At 39.5% G+C, this 21,397-nt stretch overlaps 1 protein-coding gene and 1 long non-coding RNA gene across 4 annotated transcripts in view; one reads left to right on the top strand and one right to left on the bottom strand.

The window, feature by feature from the left end:
• Nucleotides 1-21,397, bottom strand: part of LOC309962629 — a 742,666-nt gene that overhangs the window by 239,060 nt on the left and 482,209 nt on the right. The gene's annotated exons all lie outside the window — the stretch shown is intronic.
• The window catches only part of DGKG (diacylglycerol kinase gamma), a gene marked incomplete at its 5' end in the record, with an annotated part of 158,831 nt that overhangs the window by 21,111 nt on the left and 116,323 nt on the right, over nucleotides 1-21,397 (top strand). For all 3 annotated transcript variants that reach the window (XM_082840520.1, XM_082840521.1, XM_082840522.1), the window contains 2 exons: nucleotides 15,104-15,337; nucleotides 18,618-18,667. In XM_082840520.1, coding sequence (XP_082696646.1) covers nucleotides 15,104-15,337; nucleotides 18,618-18,667 — 284 coding nt within the window. The remainder of the gene's footprint in view (nucleotides 1-15,103; nucleotides 15,338-18,617; nucleotides 18,668-21,397) is intronic.

The following is a 21,397-nucleotide window of genomic DNA, read 5'->3' on the forward strand; positions in this document are numbered from 1 at the left end:
AAGCAATGGTCTCTCTTGAGGTGCCTGGACTAAGGTTTGTCTCCATGTAAAGGCACCAGTTTGGTTAGGTCCTAGTGGAATGATCAAGGCTGCATTCCCAGTGGAGCCACCATCGTGATGCCTGGCTGGCCAGGCACCGTCTCTTGGGTCGTGACTGATGTGGAACCTTCCCTGGCACATTTATCAATGGGAGGCCATTCCTCTGTTGAGAGGCTGTTGACAGGCACAGTCCCAAGTGCAGAAGCTCCTAGTAAAACTGGAAAGAGCAAAGATTATCCTCCTTGACCTCTGTTCTAAGATGTAGCACAAATTTCCTGGACACTATCAACCTAAGCTGGGTCAGGTAATAAGCATATTGGTTAAGAATCTGGACTTCAGAGACTTCCTGGGTTTGACACCCAGCTCTGACAACACCTAGCTCTGAAACCTTCGGTATGTTTGAACAATGTCTCTGTGCCTCAGTTTCCCCATCTGTAACATGAGATGACAGTAAGTGTTGATATGAAGGTTAAGTGAGTTATGTGTGTAAAAAGCTTAGTATAGTGCCTGGAACAGAGTAAATGTTCAGTAAATATTAGCAGTTATTATTCAGGCCACCCTCCAGAAGTACACTCTATTCTCAACTCATCATGTCTGCCAAGATCTCCTTCAGTCTGCACCCTCCGTCTCCAATTGTGTCAGATGGGCATCCTCTTCTCATGGAAGGACTCTCAGGGACTGTCTCCCTCCCAGGTTGCTCTTGGAGCTTCACATACAAAGACTCAGAGAGACAGACCTTAGTTCCTTTGCATTATTGTTTGGAAAAGATTGATGCACATTGGTGAATTCCAGCTCTTGGGATGTGCCCAGGGGATAAAGATGCAGTTTTCTTGTATCTTTCAATATATATTATATACATACATACACACATGGCAGAATAGGTAAGAGATAATACAACTGAATGAGAACTAATTGTAACAGGGACTTAGGATGAGAGAATTTCTTCGAGTGGGTGCTGGATGTAGTTCTCATCTTTTTTCCAGTCATTGCCGAAAGGGCAACTAGAGGATTATAGAGTTTTCAGTGTGTAACTGAAAGACTGATGAGATTAAAAATTCACTCTGAATGGAAAGCAGAACATGGTTGGGAAAGGAGAATTGCCTCAGGCCCATAAGCTCAGCAAAATCCAGACTTCTCATAGAGCTCCAGAAAGCAAGGATTAAGAGTATTGGTGCCTTCCTGAGGCCTTCAGGGACAGCAGCAGGGCAAGACTGTGCAAAGTATAGGCTCACCCACCCCTCTGCCCAGCATCTCACCCACGCGTGCTAGGTCTAGGGCCCTTTGGTCAAATGGATTAAAGTCATAAATAAGTCTTAAATCTTATTGGGAATAGAGAGGGCATTTTATGACATAAATCATTCTCATGGTAGAAAGAAAGGTTCAAACTGGAAGCTTTGAGATTATTCTAAACTCTCAGCAAAAAAATCAAAGAAAAGCATCTTTTTCTTTACCCAGATTCTTTACCAGAGATGTTCTTAGTCCAAGTATCTGGAACTTCAAGAGGAACCTGAGAGAAGTTACACTTCATTCCCTGAGGTTCCAAATTGTCTGGGCAGAGTTTGTTTCAGTGGCTGAAGTTTCCAAGGTGCCAACCAAGGACTTAGTGGGGATCCTGTCATTATGTGATATTTGAGAAAAGATAATGAATGATGATAATAGACCTTGGCTGGCTTATTTGACCACCATGTTTATTTGCAATATCTGTGTCATTTGGGGTCTCAGAACAACTTCCAGAGACTTGCTCCTGGAGAAGTGATTTGTCACACACTGTTTTCCCATGCATGCAGCATATCAGTCTCCTGTGGTCCAGTCACGAAAGGGCAGTTATCTGACTGCTGGCCCAGGGAGATGTACAGCATTTTTTCACCCTCTTTTGTAACTTGTGATGTTAAGTAGCAAATCCTTTTCCTGTTGGGCCACCTTCCATGAATGTCTTAATTAGATGCCCCTATTCACCAAAAACAAGAATGTAGGGACAGGTGGACACCACAGAGCAGGGCCTCTGCCAACAAGGAAGAGCCAAGTTCTGGAATCACCTTAGATCAGGCCATCTGTTGAAAATTCCACGCTTTTCCTGTTGCCCAAGAAGAAGAAACTCTATTCTCATTTGATATGGCTGTTTGTGCCTATCAGATCAAGCTCCAAGCTCAGATCTAGAACAACCCGCTTTAAGTTATTCATTCCCAGAGCCAGGTGGGGGCATGGTTGGGTCCATAAGCACAGCAGACAGGGGTTTCACTGAGTCCAGAGGTCGGCTCAGAGCCTTGAGCAACATGTCATTGTCAGGATGTCAGCTCAGGAAGGGCTGAAATCACCCTTCCCTGAATGCCCATGAAAAGGTGGGATAAACAATGTGAACTTCATTCTCCTGGTTTTTATTTAGTTCCTCAGGCTATTGAGATGGTTCAGCAGCTTGGACTGTTGGAGCCTCAAGGAAAGTCCCTCCATTTTTTTTAAATATATTTTTCCAGTTTTAAAAGTAACACATTGTATCAATAAAAAATTTTCTGAAGAGTACAGAAAAACTAAAGAAACAACAAAATCACCTAAATCTACCAATGTGATCACTCACACACACACACACACACACACACACACACACACACACCCCTATACGTATGTATCCTTGTAGGGTTTTTTCCATAAATTTTTTACAGAACTGGAATCAGACTGTATATATATAATTTTGGATCCAGCTTTGTTTTTCACTTAGCATTATATTCACAAACATTATTCATGTCATTCAAAACTTTTGGTAAACATCAATTTTAATGCAAGTCTGTCTTTTAACAGATGAAAAAACTGAGGTTGGGTGTGGGAAATAAGCCTTCTTGTGCAAGATCACACACCATTTAGCACAAACCCAGTTTTCTGCCTCTAGCTTGGCGCTCTTTCCACACAGCCCAACTGAAAGGTAAGAAGCAATACAGAGACTAAGAGAGAAGGTGGAACGAGTCATCTCTGCCCAAGAGCCCTCATTTAGAAGGGTATGTAATGTGGCACCTGGGCAAAACCTCTGTGCTCTGGAAGAGGGTAGTCCCAGAGGGATGTGCTTGGATGGGTGTGGGTTAGGGTTATTTCATGTAAGGCAGCATGAGCAGGTAGGACACCAGTGGGACTGTGTGTCACTCAGTCCCTCTGGGCCCCAGCATTTCCACTGCTGGACTGAACAGTAGACCTCAATGAGGACTAGAACAATGGCTCAAGATCCAGTCAAAGCTCTGGTAACCAAAGGATCTTTGGAAAAGGCTGTAATAATGTTTTTTTAATTAAAGTATAGTGGATTTATAATATTGTATTAGGGACTTCCCTGGTGGTGCAGTGGTTAAGACTCTGCACTCCCAATTCAGGGGGCCCAGGTTCGATCCCTGCTCAGGGATCTAGATCCCACATGCATGCTGACAGTAAGAGTTCGCATGCCACAACTAAGACCCGTGCAACCAAATAAATAAATATATATATATATATATATAAAAAATATCATGTCAGTTTCAGGTATACAGCAGAGTCATTCAGGTATATATTTTTTCAGATTATTTTCCATCATAGGTTATTACAAGATACTGGATATAGTTTCCTGTGCTATACAGTAAATCATTGTTGCTTATCTATTTTATATATGGTAGTATGTATGTGTTAATCCCATACTCCTAATTTACTCCTCCCCCCACTCCCTTTCCCCTTTAGTAACCATCAGTTTGTTTTCTATGTCTGTGAGTCTGGTTCTGTTTTATAAATAAATTCATTTGCATTATATTTTAGATTCCACAAATGAGTGATATCATGTAATATTTGTCTTTCTCTGTTGACTTACTTCACTTAGTATGATACTCTCTAGGTCCACCCACGTTGCTGCAAATAGTAGTATTTCATTCTTTTTAATGGCTGAATAATAGTCCCTTGTATATATATACACCACATCTTCTTTATCCATTCATCTGTTGATGGACACATAGGTTGCTTCCACGTCTTGGCTATTGTAAATAGTGTTGCTCTGAACATTGAGGTGCATGTATCTTTTCAAATTAGAGTTTTCTTCTCTGCCCAGAAGTGGGATTGCTGTATCATACGGTAGCTCTAGTTTTAGTTTTTTAAGGAACCTCCATACTGTTTTCCATAGTGGCTGCACCAATTTACATTCCCACCAGCAGTGTAGGAGGGTTCCCTTTTCTCTCCACACTCTCTAGCATTTATTATTTGTAGACTTTTTAATGATGACTGTTCTGACTGGTGTGAGGTGATACCTCATTGTGATTTTGATTTGCATTTCTCTAATAATTAGTGATGTTGAGCTTCTTTTCATGTGCCTGTTGGCCATCTATATGTCTTATTTGGAGAAATGTCTATTTAAGTCTTCTGTCCATTTTTTGATTGGGTTTTTTTACATTCAGTTCTATGAGCTGTTTGTATATTTTGGATATTAACCCCTTGTCAATTGCATCATCTGCAAATATTTTCTCCCATTCTGTAGGTCATCTTTTCATTTTGTTGATGGTTTCCTTTGCTGTGCAGAAGCTTTTAAGTTTGATTGAGTACCATTTGTTTATTTTTGCTTTTATTTCTTTTGCCTTGGAAAAATGATCTAAGAAAATATTGCTATGATTTATGTCAGATAATGTTTTGCCTATGTTCTCTTCTAGGAGTTTTATGGTGTCATATCTTATATTTAGGTCTTTAAACCATTTTGAGTTTACTTTTGTGTATGGCGTGAGGGTGTGTTCTAACTTTATTGATTTACATGTGGCTGTCCAGCTTTCCCAACACCACTTGCTGAAGAGACTGTCGTATCTCCACTGTATATTCTCCATTGTCGAAGATTAATTAACCTCAAGTGTATGGGTTTATTTCTGGGCTCTCTATTCTGTTCCATTGACCTGTATGTCTGTTTTTGTGCAAATACCATGCTGTTTTGATTACTGTAGCTTTGTAGTATTATCTGAAGTCCAGGAGGGTTATGCCTCCAGCTTTGCTCTTTTTCGTCAGGATTGCTTTGGCAATTCTGGATCTTTTGTGGTTCTGTATAAATCTTAGGATTATTTGTTCTAGTTCTGTGAAAAATGTCATGGGTAATTGGATAAGGATCACATTAAATCTATAGATTGCTTTGGGTAGTATGACCATTTTAACAATATTAATTCTTCCAATCCAAGAGCATAGGGTATCATTCCATTTCTTTGAATCATTTTCAGCTTCCTTTATCAATGTTTTATAGTTCTCACCTCCTTGGTTAGGTTTATTCCTAGGATTTTTGTGGGGGTTTTCTGATGCAATTTTAAACAGAATTTTTAAATTTTTTCTGAGATCTAGTATAAAGAAATGCAACAGATTGCTGTATATTAATTTTGTATCCAGCTACCTTGCTGAATTCATTTATTCTAACAGTTTTTGCATGAAGTCTTTAGGGTACTCTATGTAGAGTATTATGTTATCTGCACATAACGACAATTTTGTTTTTTGTTTTTTTTGACAATTTTGTTTTAAAACAGCTTTATTGAGGTACAATTTGGCATAAAATAAATTGTACGTGTTTAAAATGTACAATTAATAAGTTTTTATGTCTGTATACACCAATAAAATCAGCACCATATCAATATAATGAAGATATTCATCAGCCTCAAAAGTTTCCTTTATCATCCCTTTCTCCCACCCTCCCTACCCACCCATCTCCATCTCCATACAGCCACTGATCTGCTTGTTGTCACTTTAAGCCAGATTGCATTTTCTAGATTTTATATGAATAAATTGATACAGTATGTACTCTTTTCCATGTGGCTTCTTTCACTCAGCATAATAATTTTAAAATTCTTCCATGTTGTTGTGTGTATCAGTAATTAACATATTTTTATTGCTGATTAGTATTTCAGTATACAGGTAGATATTCCACAACTTGTTTATCCATTCATGTGCTGATGGACATTTGGGTTGTTTCCAGTTTTTGGCTATTAAAAATAAAATATGAACATTCGTATACAAATTTTGGACAGACACCTTTCATTCCTTTTGGGTAAAGAACTAGAGATAGAAATGTTTAGGACTATTATGTTTTCTTAATGACTTGTCCTCTTTACCATTATGAAATGACTCTCTTTATCCCTAGTAATATTCTTTGCTTTGAAATTTATGTTATTATAATTATATTCGTAACTAATAGAGCCACTCTGGTTAACTAGTGTTGCCATGGTATATCTTTTTTCATTGTTTTACTTTTAATGTATTTGTGTCTGTATATTTAAATTGACTTTCTTATAAGAAGCGTGTTGGGTTTTATTTTTTAATCCAATCTGACAATATCTGCCTTTTAGTTAGAGTTTTAGAACATTTACATTTACTGTGATAATTGTTATAGTTAGGTTTAAAACCACCATCTTGCTATTTGTTTTCTTTTTTCTATCTGTTCTTCTTTTCCCTTTTCCTCTTTTTCTGCCTTCTTTTAAGTTAATTGAATTTTTTTATGATTTCACTTTATCTCCTTTCTTATCTTAGTTGTTTTAACTATCACAGTCTACCTTCGAGTAGCAGAATTTCATTTTGCATATACTATAAGAAATTTACAACAACATACCTCCATTTCTCTTATCCAGGTCTTTGTGCTTTGTACTTCTACATTTTACTTCTACATGTTATAAACCACACAATATGTTATTATTGTCATAGTTAACTATCTTTTTAAAAGAATTAATAAAAAAATTCTTTATATTTATCTATTTGTATTTATCAGTGCTTATCATTCTTGTGTATAAATCCAGGTTTCCATATAGTGTAATTCTAGTGAAAGGATTTCCTTTACCATTTCTTGTAACACAGCTCTATATGGTTTGTACATTTGAAAAATTCTTTATTTAGCCTTTTAATTCTAAAGATATTTCACTGAGTAAAGAATTCTAGAGTCTGTCATACAGAGTGAAGTAAGTCAGAAAGAGAAAAACAAATACCGTATGCTAACACATATATATGGAATCTAAGAGAAAAAAAAAAGATCATGAAGAACCTAGGGGTAAGACGGGAATAAAGCCACAGACCTACTAGAGAATGGATTTGAGGATATGGGGAGGGGGAAGGGTAAGCTGTGACAAAGTGAGAGAGTGGCATGGACGTATATACACTACCAAACGTAAAATAGATAGCTAGTGGGAAGCAGCCACATAGCACAGGGAGATCAGCTCGGTGCTTTGTGACCACCTAGAGGGGTGGGATAGGGAGGGTGGGAGGGAGGGAGATGCAAGAGGGAAGAGATATGGGAACATATGTATAAAGCAGAAGCTAACACACCATTGTAAAGCAATTATACTCCAATGAAGATGTTAAAAAAAAATTCTAATTTGACAGGTTTTTTTTTTCTTTTAGTTCTTTAAAGATGTTGTTCCACTGGCTACTAGCATACTTTGTTTCCAGTAAGAAAGCTATAGTCATTCTTATCTGAGTTTCTCTCTATATCAGGTGTCTTTTTTTCTCTGGCCTCTTTTATAATTTTTATCACTGATTGTAATCAATTTGATTTTGGTGTTCCTTGGTATAGTTTTATATATATCTCTTATGCTTGGGGTTCATTGAGCATCTTGTAGCTGAGGTTCCATAGTTTTTATCAAATATCAACAAATTTGGGAAAATGTCAGCCATTATTTCTTTAATTTTTTTTCTGCTCCTGACTCTCCGCTTCTTCAGGTATTCCAATTACATGTTTATTTGACTACTTGAAGTTGTCCAACAGCTCACCGGTATGATACTCTTTTTTTTTCTTTTTTTGTAGTCTTTTTGGATAGTTTCTGTAGTGATGCTTCAAATTCACTAATCTTTTCTTCTGCAATATCTAATCTGCTACTAATCCCACTCAGTATATTTGTAGTTTTCATTTAGCATATCATATCTAGACACTTGATGTGGGCATTTTTAAATATCTTTCATGTCTCTACTTAACATGTTCAGTCTTTCTTCCAGCTTCTTAGATATATGGAATACAGTTATAATAACTATTTTAAATGTTTTGTCTATTATATCATCTCTGTCATTTCTGGATCCATTTCAGTTAATTTTTCTCCTTATTATTGTTCACATTTTCTTCTTTGCATACCTAGCAATAATTTATTGCATGCCAAACTTTGAAAATTTTACATTGTTTGTACTAGATATTTTTGTATTTCTATATATATTCCTGAGCTTTGTTTTGGGATACACTTAGGTTTACTTGGAAACAGTTTGACCTTTTTTTTTTTTTTAACATCTTTACTGGAGTATAATTGCTTTACATTGTTGTGATTGTTGCTGCTGTATAACAGAGTGAATCAGCTATACGTATACATATATCCCCATATCCCCTCCCTATTGCGTCTCCCTCCCACCAGCCCTGTCCCACCCCTCTAGGTGTTCACAAAGCACCGAGCTGATCTCCCTGTGCTATGTGGCTGCTTCCCACCAGCTATCTATTTTACATTTGGTAGTGTATATATGTCCATGCGAGTCTCTCACTTCATCCCAGATTACCCTTCCCCCATCCTGTGTCCTCAAGTCCATTCTCTACTTCTTCCTCTTTATTCCAATTCTGCCCCTAGGTTCTTCAGAACCTTTTTTTTTTTTTTAACTTCAAACGTGGGTCATTTTATTTTTCTTTACTTTTTTATTTTTTAATATATCTTTATTGGAGTATAATTGCTTTACAATGGTGTGTTAGCTTCTGCTTTATAACAAAGTGAATCAGTTATACATATGTCCCCATATCTCTTCCCTCTTGCGTCTCCCTCCCTCCCACCCTCCCTATCCCACCCCTCTAGGTGGTCACAAAGCACCGAGCTGATCTCCCTGTGCTGTGCAGCTGCTTCCACTAGCTATCTATTTTACATTTGGTAGTGTATATATCTCCATGCCACTTTCTCACTTTGTCACAGCTTACCCTTCCCCCTCCCCATATCCTCAAGTCCATTCTCTAGTAGGTCTGCATCTTTATTCCTGTCTTGCCCCTAGGTTCTTCATGACCTTTTTTTGTTAGATTCCATATATATGTGTTAACATACGTTATTTGTTTTTCTCTTTCTGACTTACTCCACTCTGTATGACAGACTCTAGGTCCATCCACCTCACTACAAATAACTCAATTTCATTTCTTTTTATGGCTGAGTAATATTCCATTGTATATATGTGCTGCATCTTCTTTATCCATTCATCTGTCAATGGACACTTAGGTTGCTTCCATGTCCTGACTATTGTAAACAGTGCTGCAATGAACATTGTGGTACGTGACTCTTTTTGAATTATGGTTTTCTCAGGATATATGCCCAGTAGTGGGATCGTTGGGTCATATGGTAGTTCTATTTGTAGTTTTTTAAGGAAGCTCCATACTGTTCTCCATAGTGGCTGTATCAATTTACATTCCCACCAACAGTGCAAGAGGGTTCCCTCTCCTCCACACCCTCCCCAGCATTTATTGTTTGTAGATTTTTTGATGATGGCTCTTCTGACCAGTGTGAGGTGCTACCCCATTGTAGTTTTGATTTGCATTTCTCTAATGATTAATGATGTTGAGCATCCTTTCATGTGTTTGTTGGCAATCTGTATATCTTCTTTGAAAAAATGTCTATTTAGATCTTCTGCCCACTTTTGGATTGGGTTGTTTGTTTTTTTGATATTGAGCTACATGAGCTGCTTGTATATTTTGGAGATTAATCCTTTGTCAGTTGCTTCATTTGCAAATATTTTCTCCCATTCTAAAGGTTGTCTTTTCATCTTGTTTATGTTTTCCTTTGCTGTGCAAAAACTTTAAGTTTCATTAGGTCCCATTTCTTTATTTTTGTTTTTATTTCCATTTCTCTAGAAGGTGGGTCAAAAAGGATCTTGCTGTGATTTATGTCATAGAGTGTACTTCCTGTGTTTTCCTCTAAGAGTTTTATAGTGTCTGGCCTTACATTTAGGTCTTTAATCCATTTTGAGCTTATTTTTGTGTATGGTGTTAGGGAGTGTTCTGATTTCATTCTTTTAAATGTAGTTGTCCAGTTTTCCTGTCACCACTTATTGAAGAGGCTGTCTTTTCTCCATTGTATATTCTTGCCTCCTTTATCAAAGATAAGGTGACCATATGTGTGTGAGTTTATCTCTGGGCTGTCTGTCCTGTTCCATTGATCTATATTTCTGTTTTTGTGCCAGTGCCATACTGTCTTGATTACTGCAGCTCTGTAGTATAGTCTGAAGTCAGGGAGCCTGATTCCTCCAGCTCCATTTTTCTTTCTCAAGATTGCTTTGGCTATTCGGGGTCTTTTGTGTTTCCGTACGAATTGTGAAACTTTTTGTTCTAGTTCTGTGAAAAATGCCATTGGTACTTGGATAGGGATTACATTGAATCTGTAGATTGCTTTGGGTAATATAGTCATTTTCACAATGTTGATTCTTCCAATCCAACAACATGGTATATGTCTCTCCATCTGTTTGTATCATCTTTAATTTCTTTCATCAGTGTCTTATAGTTTTCTGCATACAGGTCTTTTGTCTCCTCAGGTAGGTTTATTCCTAGGTATTTTATTCTTTTTGTTGCAATGGTAAATGGTAAATGGGAGTGTTTCCTTAATTTCTTTTTCAGATTTTTCATCATTAGTGTCTAGGAATGCAAGAGATTTCTGTGCATTAATTTTGTATCCTGCTACTTTACCAAATTCATTGATTAGCTCTAGTAGTTTTCTGGTAGCGTCTTTAGGATTCTCTATGTATAGTATCATGTCATCTGCAAACAGTGACAGCTTTACTTCTTCTTTTCTGCTTTGGATTCCTTTTATTTCCTTTCTTCTCTGATTGCCATGGCTAGGACTTCCAAAACAATGTTGAATAATAGTGGTGGGAGTGGGCAGCCTTATCTTGTTCCTGATCTTAGTGGAAATGGTTTCAGTTTTTCACCATTGAGGATGATGTTGGCTGTGGGTTTGTCATATATGGCCTTTATTTTGTTGAGGGAAGATCCCTCTATGCCTGCTTTCTAGAGAGTTTTTATCATAAATTGGTGTTGAATTTTGTCAAAAGATTTTTCTCCATCTATTGAGATGATCATATGGTTTTTATTCTTTAATTTGTTAATATGGTGTATCACATTGATTGATTTGTGTATACTGAAGAATCCTTGCATTCCTGGGATCAACCCCACTTGATCATGGTGTATGATCCTTTTAATGTGCTGTTGGATTCTGTTTGCTAGTATTTTGTTGAGGATTTTTGCATCTATGTTCATCAGTGATATTGGCCTGTAGAGTTCTTTCTTTGTGACATCCTTGTCTGGTTTTGGTATCAGGGTGATGGTGGCCTCGTAGAATGAGTTTGGGAGTGTTCCTCCCTCTGCTATATTTTGGAAGAGTTTGAGAAGGATAGGTGTTAGCTCTTCTTTCTAAATGTTTGATAGAATTCGCCTGTGAAGCCATCTGGTCCTGGGCTTTTGTTTGTTGGAAGACTTTTAATCACAGTTTCAATTTCAGTGCTTGTCATTGGTCTGTTTATATTTTCTATTTCTTCCTGTTTCAGTTTCTGAAGGTTGTGCTTTTCTAAGAATTTGTCTATTTCTTCTAGGTTGTCCATTTTATTGGCATAGAGTTGCTTGTAGTAATCTCTCATGATCCTTTGTATTTCTGCAGTGTCAGTTGTTACTTCTCCTTTTTCATTTCAAATTCTGTTGATTTGAGTCTTCTCCCTTTTATTCTTGATAAGTCTGGCTAATGGTTTATCAATTTGTTTATCTTCTCAAAGAACCTCCTTTTAGTTTTATTGATCTTTGCTATTGTTTCCTTCATTTCTTTTTCATTTTTTTCTGATCTGATCTTTATGATTTATTTCCTTCTGCTAACTTTGGGGTTTTTCTGTTCTTCTTTCTCTAATTGCTTTAGGTGTAAGGTTAGGTTGTTTACTTGAGATTTTTCTTGTTTCTTGAGGTAGGGTTGTATTGTTATGAACTTCCCTCTTAGAACTGCTTTTGCTGCACCCCATACGTTTTGGGCCATCGTGTTTTCATTGTCATTTGTTTCGAGGTATTTTTTGATTTTCTCTTTGATTTCTTTAGTGGTCTCTTGGTTACTTAGTAGCATATTGTTTAACCTCCATGTTTTTGTAATTTTTACAGTTTTTTTTTACTGTAATTGATATCTAGTCTCATGGCGTTGTGGTCGGAAAAGATACTTGATACAATTTCAATTTTCTTAAATTTACCAAGGCTTGATTTGTGACCCAAGATATGATCTATCCTGGAGAATGTTCCATGAGCACTTGAGAAGAAAGTGTATTCTGTTGTTTTTGGTTGGAATGTCCTATAAATATCAATTAAGTCCATCTTGTTTAATGTATCATTTAAAGCTGTGTTTTCTTATTTATTTTCATCTTGGTTGATCTGTCCATTGGTAAAAGTGGTTTGTTAAAGTCCCCTAATATGATTGTGTTACTGTTGATTTCCCCTTTCATGGCTGTTAGCATTTCCCTTATATATTGAGGTGCTCCTATGTTGGGTTCATAAATATTTACAATTGTTATATCTTCTTCTTGGATTGATCCCTTGATCGTTATGTAGTGTCCTTCTTTGTCTCTTGTAATAGGCTTTATTTTAAAGTCTATTCTCTCTGATATGAGAATTGCTACTCCAGCTTTCTTTTAATTTCCATTTGCATGGAATATCTTTTTCCATCCCCTCACTTTCAGTCTGTATGTGTCCCTAGGTCTGAAGTGGGTCTCTTGTAGACAGCATATATACGGGTCTGGCTTTTGTATCCATTCAGCCAGTCTATGTCTTTTGGTTGGAGCATTTAATCCATTTCATTTAAGGTAATTATCAATATGTATGTTCCTATTACCATTTTCTTAATTGTTTTGGGTTTGTTATTGTAGGTCTTTTCCTTCTCTTCTGTTTCCTGCCTAGAGGAGTTCCTTTAGTATTTGTTGTAAAGCTGGTTTGGTGGTAAGTTGACATTTTTGGGTCAAGCTTTTGTTAGCACCAGGAAGGCATTTTTTCTAGAGATAATTTTGCCCAGTTAGCAAGGCAAAACTCTCTAAGTACTCTACTCAATGATTCATGAATTATGAGAGTTCTCTACTCTGATTGCTGGAAATAGACACTATGCTTAGTTCTCTATGCCTTCCAGGGATTGTTCCCTCTCATCCTGATTCCTTCCCCAGCCTCAGGTAGTTTCCTCACACATCTGTGCTAATCACTACTCAGATGAATAATTGAGGCAACTCTTTGCTGATTACTCAAAGGGACCTTCTGCAGAGACAGCAGGAGTTCCCTCTGTGCAACCCCCTCCTCTTCAGTGGTCTGCTCTGTGAACTCCAGTCACTTTGGACTCCCAGGATTCCCAGCTCCATCTCTGCAACTCAGAGAGACTTCCAGGATCTGCCTGGGTTTCCCCTCCCTGTGCCACAGCCTAGAAACTCTTTCCAGTCAGTAAGATGTGGCATTTGTAGGGATCACCTCATTTGTTTCCCATCTCTTGGGATTGCCCTTTGGTGTTGGCCATATGCAATATCCTATGGACCATTGTTTCATATCTTTTGTCCAGTTTTTTTAGTTGCATCAGTAGGAGGGTAAATCTGGTCCCTCTCATTCCAGTTTAGTTGGCATAGAAGTCATTCTAATAGTGTTTTAATGGATGAATAATTTGAGGATATAACATAACTTGGTGCATAATGGGCTACCCTATACAAAGAATTTTTCACCTTTGTCTTATACATTATTAAGTTATGTTTTTCCATAACTTTTCCTCCAGTGATGATTTTAATACTTCTGTTGCTTATGTAATTTCATGGCAGTTTTCCCCTACCTCACTATTCTTGTTATCTCATCCTATTGTGTTTTCATCTCAACTTGCTCACCCCTGAGGCTTTCTGCTCCTGTTTAATAGAAGTTACACCTTCTTGCAACCTACTGAGGGTCTTGTCGGGTAGGAAATTATTTCCAGACATCTTGTCCTCTGAGACTTCATGATGAAGCTTCCTTTCCTTGTTTTGCAACTCTGTTTCGTGGGTCCCATGTTGGTCTCTTCACAGGACCCTTTGTAACATACAGAGTATGTCAGTGGCCTTTGGTCTCACCCACTGTCCATCTGGGTGATGGCTAACTCCCTTCTCAAACAACAGCCTAACCCCTAGGACCTGGTAGGCTTTTATCTAGCGCAGCTGTGTTGGCCTGAGCTGAACTGTTTGCCATTGCTTGGGACCTTGGTTCTCTGAATAAAGAGTGTACTGGTGGCATTGCTTTCCCCAGCAGGCAGTAATACCAAGGCTATCTCTCCCTCTGCCTGTGCCTTCAACACTCTGTTATTTGGTGGTACAACACTTGGGTTAGGTTTTCCACTGACAGTCTTCCTTTTACTGTTTCCTGTGTTTTCTCTGAGTTGCATCCTCTTATTTGATATTGAGATCATGGATATAAAGAGGCTGGGGAAAAAGAAATAGCCCTTAAAATGCCTCAAGAGAGTATGATTCACACATAAAATATGGGTGCCTGGTTTTCTGGTTAGTAATAACATCATATTTCTTAACCAGAGGACAAAGAGACAGTCTTCCTACCTGTGAGAAGGAAAATTTCAGAGGGAAAACTCACTCTATTCCTGTGGTGTGATAAGCCACTTTCTATACTTTCCTTATGCAACTGATTAGGCTTTCAGTAAGTCACAATTCTTCCTGGTTTCTGGAAATTAGTTGTCAATCCCAGTTTTCTCTTTCGAACTTTCATCTTTTTATTTATCTTTCAATGCATTTGAGAAGAAAATTGTAAAACAGTATGTTGGTAAATAACCAATAGTCTGGATTTTTGGAATCCCAGACAAAATTACCTCTACAAATTGGGTGTGTTCCCCCCAAAATTAGGCTAAATGACATTTACCTGTTGGCTATTGATATTACTAAAAATCACTATCATCTTTTCTTAAAATTCACAGAGCATAGGTGAATTTCTTATAAGGCTATAGACTCTTAAAGGGGTCAGTATGGGGTTCATTCAGAAAGTATGAACTCTACAATCTGGATTTCTAGGGCCACTGATTTGATCATATCTATGTAATCCATGCTTTTGAAGACACTCATAAAATTCTTGTCTCTACCGTGAAAAGAATGGGGCAACAAAGGGTTTCATGTTTACTAAACATTGTGTCCTTGGATGATTTCCTCTTGCCTGTCACAGAATCTAAGATCACCGAGAAGCAAGTGCCAACTAAAGACCAAGTGTCTGCGACCCCCGTGGGAAACCATGATGCTCAGTCTTCAGGCTTAGAATCCCCCATAGTGTACCTGAAGGATGTCATGTGTTACCTGTCCTTGCTGGAAACGGGGAGACCTCAGGATAAGCTAGAGTGTAAGTATGCACCCTGTCAAGGGGCTTCGACTTTTCCCTAGAGGAAGATCTAGTGTCCTGTTTATGGTTCTGAGCAGGCTGGAGGTTGATCTGGGATCCTGGGGATGGGTCCTGCCTCCTTGGGGGAGCTTTTCTGCCCTGTCACCAGCAGTGACATGAATATTTCCTAGAATCTTCCCTGGAACACAGTACCAGTTGTGTAGGGTGGAAGGTGCATTGGAGACCTTGGTATTGAGAACCAAGATCTGGAAAGGTAAGGGGTCTCTGCAAAGGGTGAAGACGCCCTTCCTTTGCTGGCAGGATTTCCTGAAAGCCTCCAATCAGAAAGCGGCCGCCTCCTCTTAGAAGATTTTTCAAGGGAAGATTTTCAACATCTGTCTTCCTTCCCCTATTCCATGCCCAAGCAACTCTTTAACTATGAAGAACTCTTTTTTTTCTTGAGATCTAATCAACCTCTATCTTGTTAAAGCCTATTTCCATGTCTTCACCCACCCCCACCCCAAGTGTTTTGGCCTCTTGAGAAAGAGGGCTAGTTAATTAAGGGAGTTGAGCTTGGTTTCAAAAACATGTCTTCAGAAGGAGAATAATAGCTGGGGACAGAAAGGAAAGCCCACAGTGGCTGAAGCAGCCTGCAGTCTCGCAGATGACTCACTCTGGGGACGGTCTCGCTGACTTTTGTGAGCCTACAGGCAAACTTTGAAACAGATGACAGGTAGGACCTTGTTAAAAATATATATTGTTTTGGCATCTCTTGGGATCTTAGTAGACACTGAGGGAAAAGCATACACGTTATAGCAAAAGTCAAAATTCCAGCTAATAATCGGGCTAGTCAGTGAAACTTAAGCATTAGGAAAAGTCTGGCAAAGGTTAACCCTTGCCCAAAACAAAATGAAACAGTTTGCTTTCTTAGCCAGCTTAAAACCTCCCCCCTAGGTTTGCAGTGTTAACAATTACAAGTCTTAAATGCTAATTTGGAAGCAAATGTACCAGATTTCTGTTTCTTCTGACTAATGTTAAAAGGGAAATGTCAAATTATTTCCCACATTCAGTTGGATTTTGAGTTTCAGGCATTATATTTGTTCATAACTACCAGAGAGGAGCAAATGTGGCAAATTCCTCGTATTAGTGCCTCTCAGACTGAGTCCTGTAATGGTAATGAAAAGAAACTGTATTTCTAAAAGCTTTTTATTACAGAAAATTTCAAACACAGATAAAAGTAGAGAATACAAAGAACTTCCGTGTGCCCATCAACCACCTTCAACAATTACCAGCTTGTGGTCACTCGTGTTTTATTTATACCTCCCACTCATTTCTTCTGCCCCAGATTATTTTGAAGCAAATTCCAGACATCATATAATTTCATCTGTAAATATCTCAGTATGTACCTCTAAAATAATATAACTTTTTCTTAAATATAACCACAACACCACAATCACATCTAAAGAAAATGATTCCTTACTATTATCAAATATTCAGTCAGTATTCATTATTTTCCCTTACTTGGGGAACAATTCAAGCACTGTTTGTTTGAATTGGGATCCAAGTAAGGTCCATACATTGCCATTTGTTACTACGTCTCTTTAGTCTCTCTTCATCTTTTGCTTATTTTTTTCTCTACAGTTTTTTGTTGCAGAAACTTGGTCATTTGTCCTATAAAGTTTTCTTTTTTTAATTAAATTAAACTAATTCAAATCATCTCTGATTTTAGTGACTGAAACCAAGTTAAGTTTTTTTTCTAGATAACCAAGCATGTATTTTTTTTTTTTTTGGAAATGATAGCCTGAAATCCCACCCATCATCAATGTAATAGCAATACTAACTCATCACTGAACACCTTATTTTTGCTAAGCACTTTAAATGCATTTTCTCATTTTAACCTGACAGTAACCCTAGAGAGTTGACATGATTGTTCTCATTTTATATGTAAGAAAGCATGGAAAAGTTAAATGACTTGCCCAAGGCCATGCTGCTAAAAAGTAGGATGCTTGCTCACACTTCCTCATTCTACTCCTCATGCGCAGTGGGACCAAAGAGGGCTCCATGTTAGAGCCACCTGGGCCCAGAGTGTCTCTGACCAGGACATTTGGAGGAGTCACAAAGAATCGGAAGCCCATGACTTTTAAATAACTTAAAGTCCAACCAGAGACACCACTGAATAAATAAAAGGTCCAGAGACATAAAACATGTAGAAGGAAGTGACAACACAAGGGCAAATTAACAGGAGTGCTGTGACCCTGTGGGTACATCCCAAGTGGTCCAGAGCAGTTACACAAGGGAAGGGTCAGCCACAGAGAACACAGGCATGATGAAGGGTTTTAAAGGATGAGAGGGAAATGAAGATGTATTCAGCTCTGCTCCCCACCCTGCTTACTTCTGAGACCACAGACAGGATCTCTACCTTTTAGATGAATGAAATGGCAAGTTTCCAAATCCCATAAATGAACATTTAGTCCTTTGCCCAAAATTCACTCCCAAATCTTTCTTATCTTCCATCACCTCTCTACAGCTAGAACATGGTAGAGGATGTTTCTGAATTGCATGTAGACATTTTTAGAAAAAGAAATATAATAGTTTCTATAAAAATAACTACTTCATACCATTATTGAGGATTAAATAAGTAATAATGATAAGGTGCATAGGATGGTACGTTGTACATATTAAATGCCATATATAAATATTTATTAATGAAAGAAAATAAAAATAAATAACATCTGTTGGGTACTCTCTACATTCCAAGTGCTATAGATTTAGCATATCACTGACATATTAATCTTCATTTGAAAAAAAACTTAGGATAAAGAAACTATTATAATCTCCATCTTACAGATGAAGAAATTGAGCCTAAAGAAGATAAGTGACTTATGTGATGCCCTAGAGGTGGTAGGACAGGGCCAAGATCTGAACCTGCCTAACTCCACACCCTTTCTGTGTGCAGTAGAAGCAGTGTCCCGTCTATAACTGTAGTGCCTCTGCCCCACCACCAGCGGGGCATCTGCTTTGAGTTGTGTTCCCGTGATGCTGAGAGGTGTGAGTGCTCTACAGGGAATCACGCTCGTGACCCAGATCTCATCAGCGGCAGAGTTATTGCTTAGACAGTCCCAGAAGCCAGGTGGCTTGGTTCTCCTCCCTCTTCCCACTGTAAGGAAGGTCATACTCTGTGCCTTGGAGGGTGGGTGAACTGGCTGCAACGGACTTCATCTAAAAACTGGCAGCAGCAAAGTCTCAGCCCATCCCTGGTACCCGGAGGACATCTCAAGCCTCACCTCTGTGTTTCTTGCAGTCATGTTTCGTCTCTATGATTCGGATGAGAATGGTCTCCTGGACCAAGCGGTAAGCTCTCCAAATATCCCTCCAAGATCCAATAAAGGCTGGGGGAGAGGGGAACAGGTGAAGGGAGAGTCCAAACACTCTCAGCTCCATCTTCATAGGAATAGCAGTGTCTCAATATGAGCTGCAGAGATGACTAGAACCCCCCGCCTTCTACTTCCAAAGAGCCCGCCCAGAGGAGAGTGAACTCCAACTTGCTTTTTCATTCCAGAAGCTCAGATCACAAAATCTCAGGTTGGGGAGATGCTTTAGTATCTCATCTAGTTTAACTTCCCAGCTGGTTCAGAAATTCCCCCTGTAACTTCCTGCTGAAGCCCAGGGGTGGAGGAGAGGAGGTGGGAGAGGCAGAGAGACCAGGGCAAGAAGACAGGAGAAGGCAGGTAACTGCTGGCATGCTTTGCCGTTACCCTTGCCTTCCTCTCATACCCCAGGGCTCCAGCTCTAGGAGTCTGGCTCTGTCTGCTCCGAGCACATGATCCCATCCCACCACACCTGGGGAAGCCTGAGTCTCATCCCCACCTCCCCTCAGGAAGAGGCTGGGACAGGTCAGGGGTCATGGAATGAGAAGAAGGATGGAAAAGGAAGAAGGTAGAGAGGAGAAAAGGCAAAGAGAATCAGACAGGTCCTGTCCTCATGACTGGCAGTGTCAGAGATGGGACTCATTAACAGAAAGGCTCTGAGGTTGAAGAGCACGGAGCTGAGTCAGACCAAAGGGAGGAAGAAAGGGAACCAGTCCCTAGACCAACTGCATCATCCCGGTTCCCACTCAACCCCAGAGTGTCTTCATGGGATCCCTGCAGCCACATTGCAGTTCCGTGAGCTGGGTCATGCGAGGGAACCACCAAGAGAATCTCAAGCATTTGATCAACACATATTGATTAGCTCATATATGTCGGCTACTGTTCTAAGCACTGGGGGGGGTGTATCAGTGAGCCAACAAAGATCCAGGCCCTCATGATGCTTTCATTCTAGTGCAAACACACACACTGCAAAGCATAGTCAAGTATGTGTTAGATAGAGCTGTGTGCTAGAGGGAAAATAAAGGAGGGAAAGGAAGTAGTGGAGGGAGCTGCAGTTTTAGCTGGAGGAACCAAAGAAGGTCTCCCTGAGGAGGGGACATCTGAACAGACACTTGAAGGAGGTGAAGGGAGTGAGTCATGGGGAAGCACCTTCCAGGCAGAGGGAACAGCAAGTGCAAAGGTCCTGAGGGATGCCCGGAATGTTAGCAGATTAACTAGGAGGCCAGAGTGAGTGGAACAGGATGACTGAACAGATGTGGTTGGAGTGAGTAATAGGAGATGAGATCAGAGAAGTAATGAGAAGGGACGGGGCATTTGCAAAGCATTATCAAGCCTTACAGGTGATTGAAAGGGTTTTCTCTTTTACTCTGGAGAGGTAGAGAACCATTGGAGATTCTGAGCAGAGGAGTGACATGATTGACTTAGGTCCTAACAGGATCGCTCTAGCTGCTGCGTTGAGTCTAGACTGTGGGGATGCAAGCAGGAATACCAGTTAGGAGGCTATTAAAATAAGCAAGACAAGAAATGATGGTAACTTGCACCAGGGTAGCATCATTGCAGGTGGTAAGAAGTGGTTAAATTCTGGATCTATTTGGAAGGTAACACTGGTGGACTGAAGTGAGTCTCAAAATAGTTCTCTCTCTTTCAACTTCCCACCAAGACCCCCTGGCAGTTGGATGCCCAGCCTCTTCGTGAACACTCCCAGTAATGGAGAGTTCACCCAGTACCTTAAAACAGCCGCTCCACCACTGGGGATGACTGTTAGAGAAGGCATCCCTCCCGCACACAAGGCATCTCTAGTCTGCCAGGGAAATTTTCAATACAAAACCTGATTCTGCTCTTCTCTCCCCTCCCCCAACCCAGTGGTGAGGTCAAAATAGGCCAACCCTCAACTCTTCCCTCCCTCCATCCCTCAGCTTACTTCTGCCCTCTGTAGCTGACCGGGGCAGCTGACCAGTGGAGTACCAGTTGTACACAATAGGCCTTCAGGTATTTGAAGGTACTGTCACATCTTCCCAAAAATCTTCCCCAAGCTCGTATTTCCTAATTTCTACACTGTTGCTCATAAGGAAGTTTTAAATCTCCATTCTGGTCAAGCTCTAGTTTGTCAATGCCGTTCTTACAATATGGCATAGAACTGAACCCACCCCTCCAGGACTCTTTAAGTATTCACATCAGGGAACTATTTCTTCCTGAAATCTGCCCACTCTGCTCCCTGAAAATGCCCACCTATTTACACAGCCCAAGATTGAGTCTAATTCTCCATTCCTGAATCACATCGTTTGCTCACCTTGGATCTTGGACCCAACTAGTTTCACGAGCTCTTTTCCATTGGAACTTCTGCTGAGCCCTGTTCCCACCATTCTGCCCACTTCCTTATCCCCATCTACCACTTCATCTGCAGTTTTGCAATCGGTTATTTTCTACTTAAAACGAAATACAATCTTAAAAATCCCTGTTGGGTTTTAGCTTGCTTATTTTGACCCAACATTCTACCTGGTGAAAGTAACACCTTTAAACCTTGCTTCAGTTCTCCAACCTGTGTCCCCAAATCAACCTTACTATGAACATCTTAGATGGTGTCCAAGACATGCAAATGCTTTCTCAGTCCAGTGTGTTTCAGTGGGACTCTCAGGGCACTGATTCATTAGCATCCAACAATTCTGTGAGGTTTTAGATGGAGCCTGGCCTTGGTACCAAACAAAAGGCTCAC

This window comes from Leucopleurus acutus, assembly GCF_964270905.1.
Source record: "Leucopleurus acutus genome assembly, chromosome: 5".
In the NCBI taxonomy this organism is placed as follows: Eukaryota; Metazoa; Chordata; class Mammalia; order Artiodactyla; family Delphinidae; genus Leucopleurus; species Leucopleurus acutus.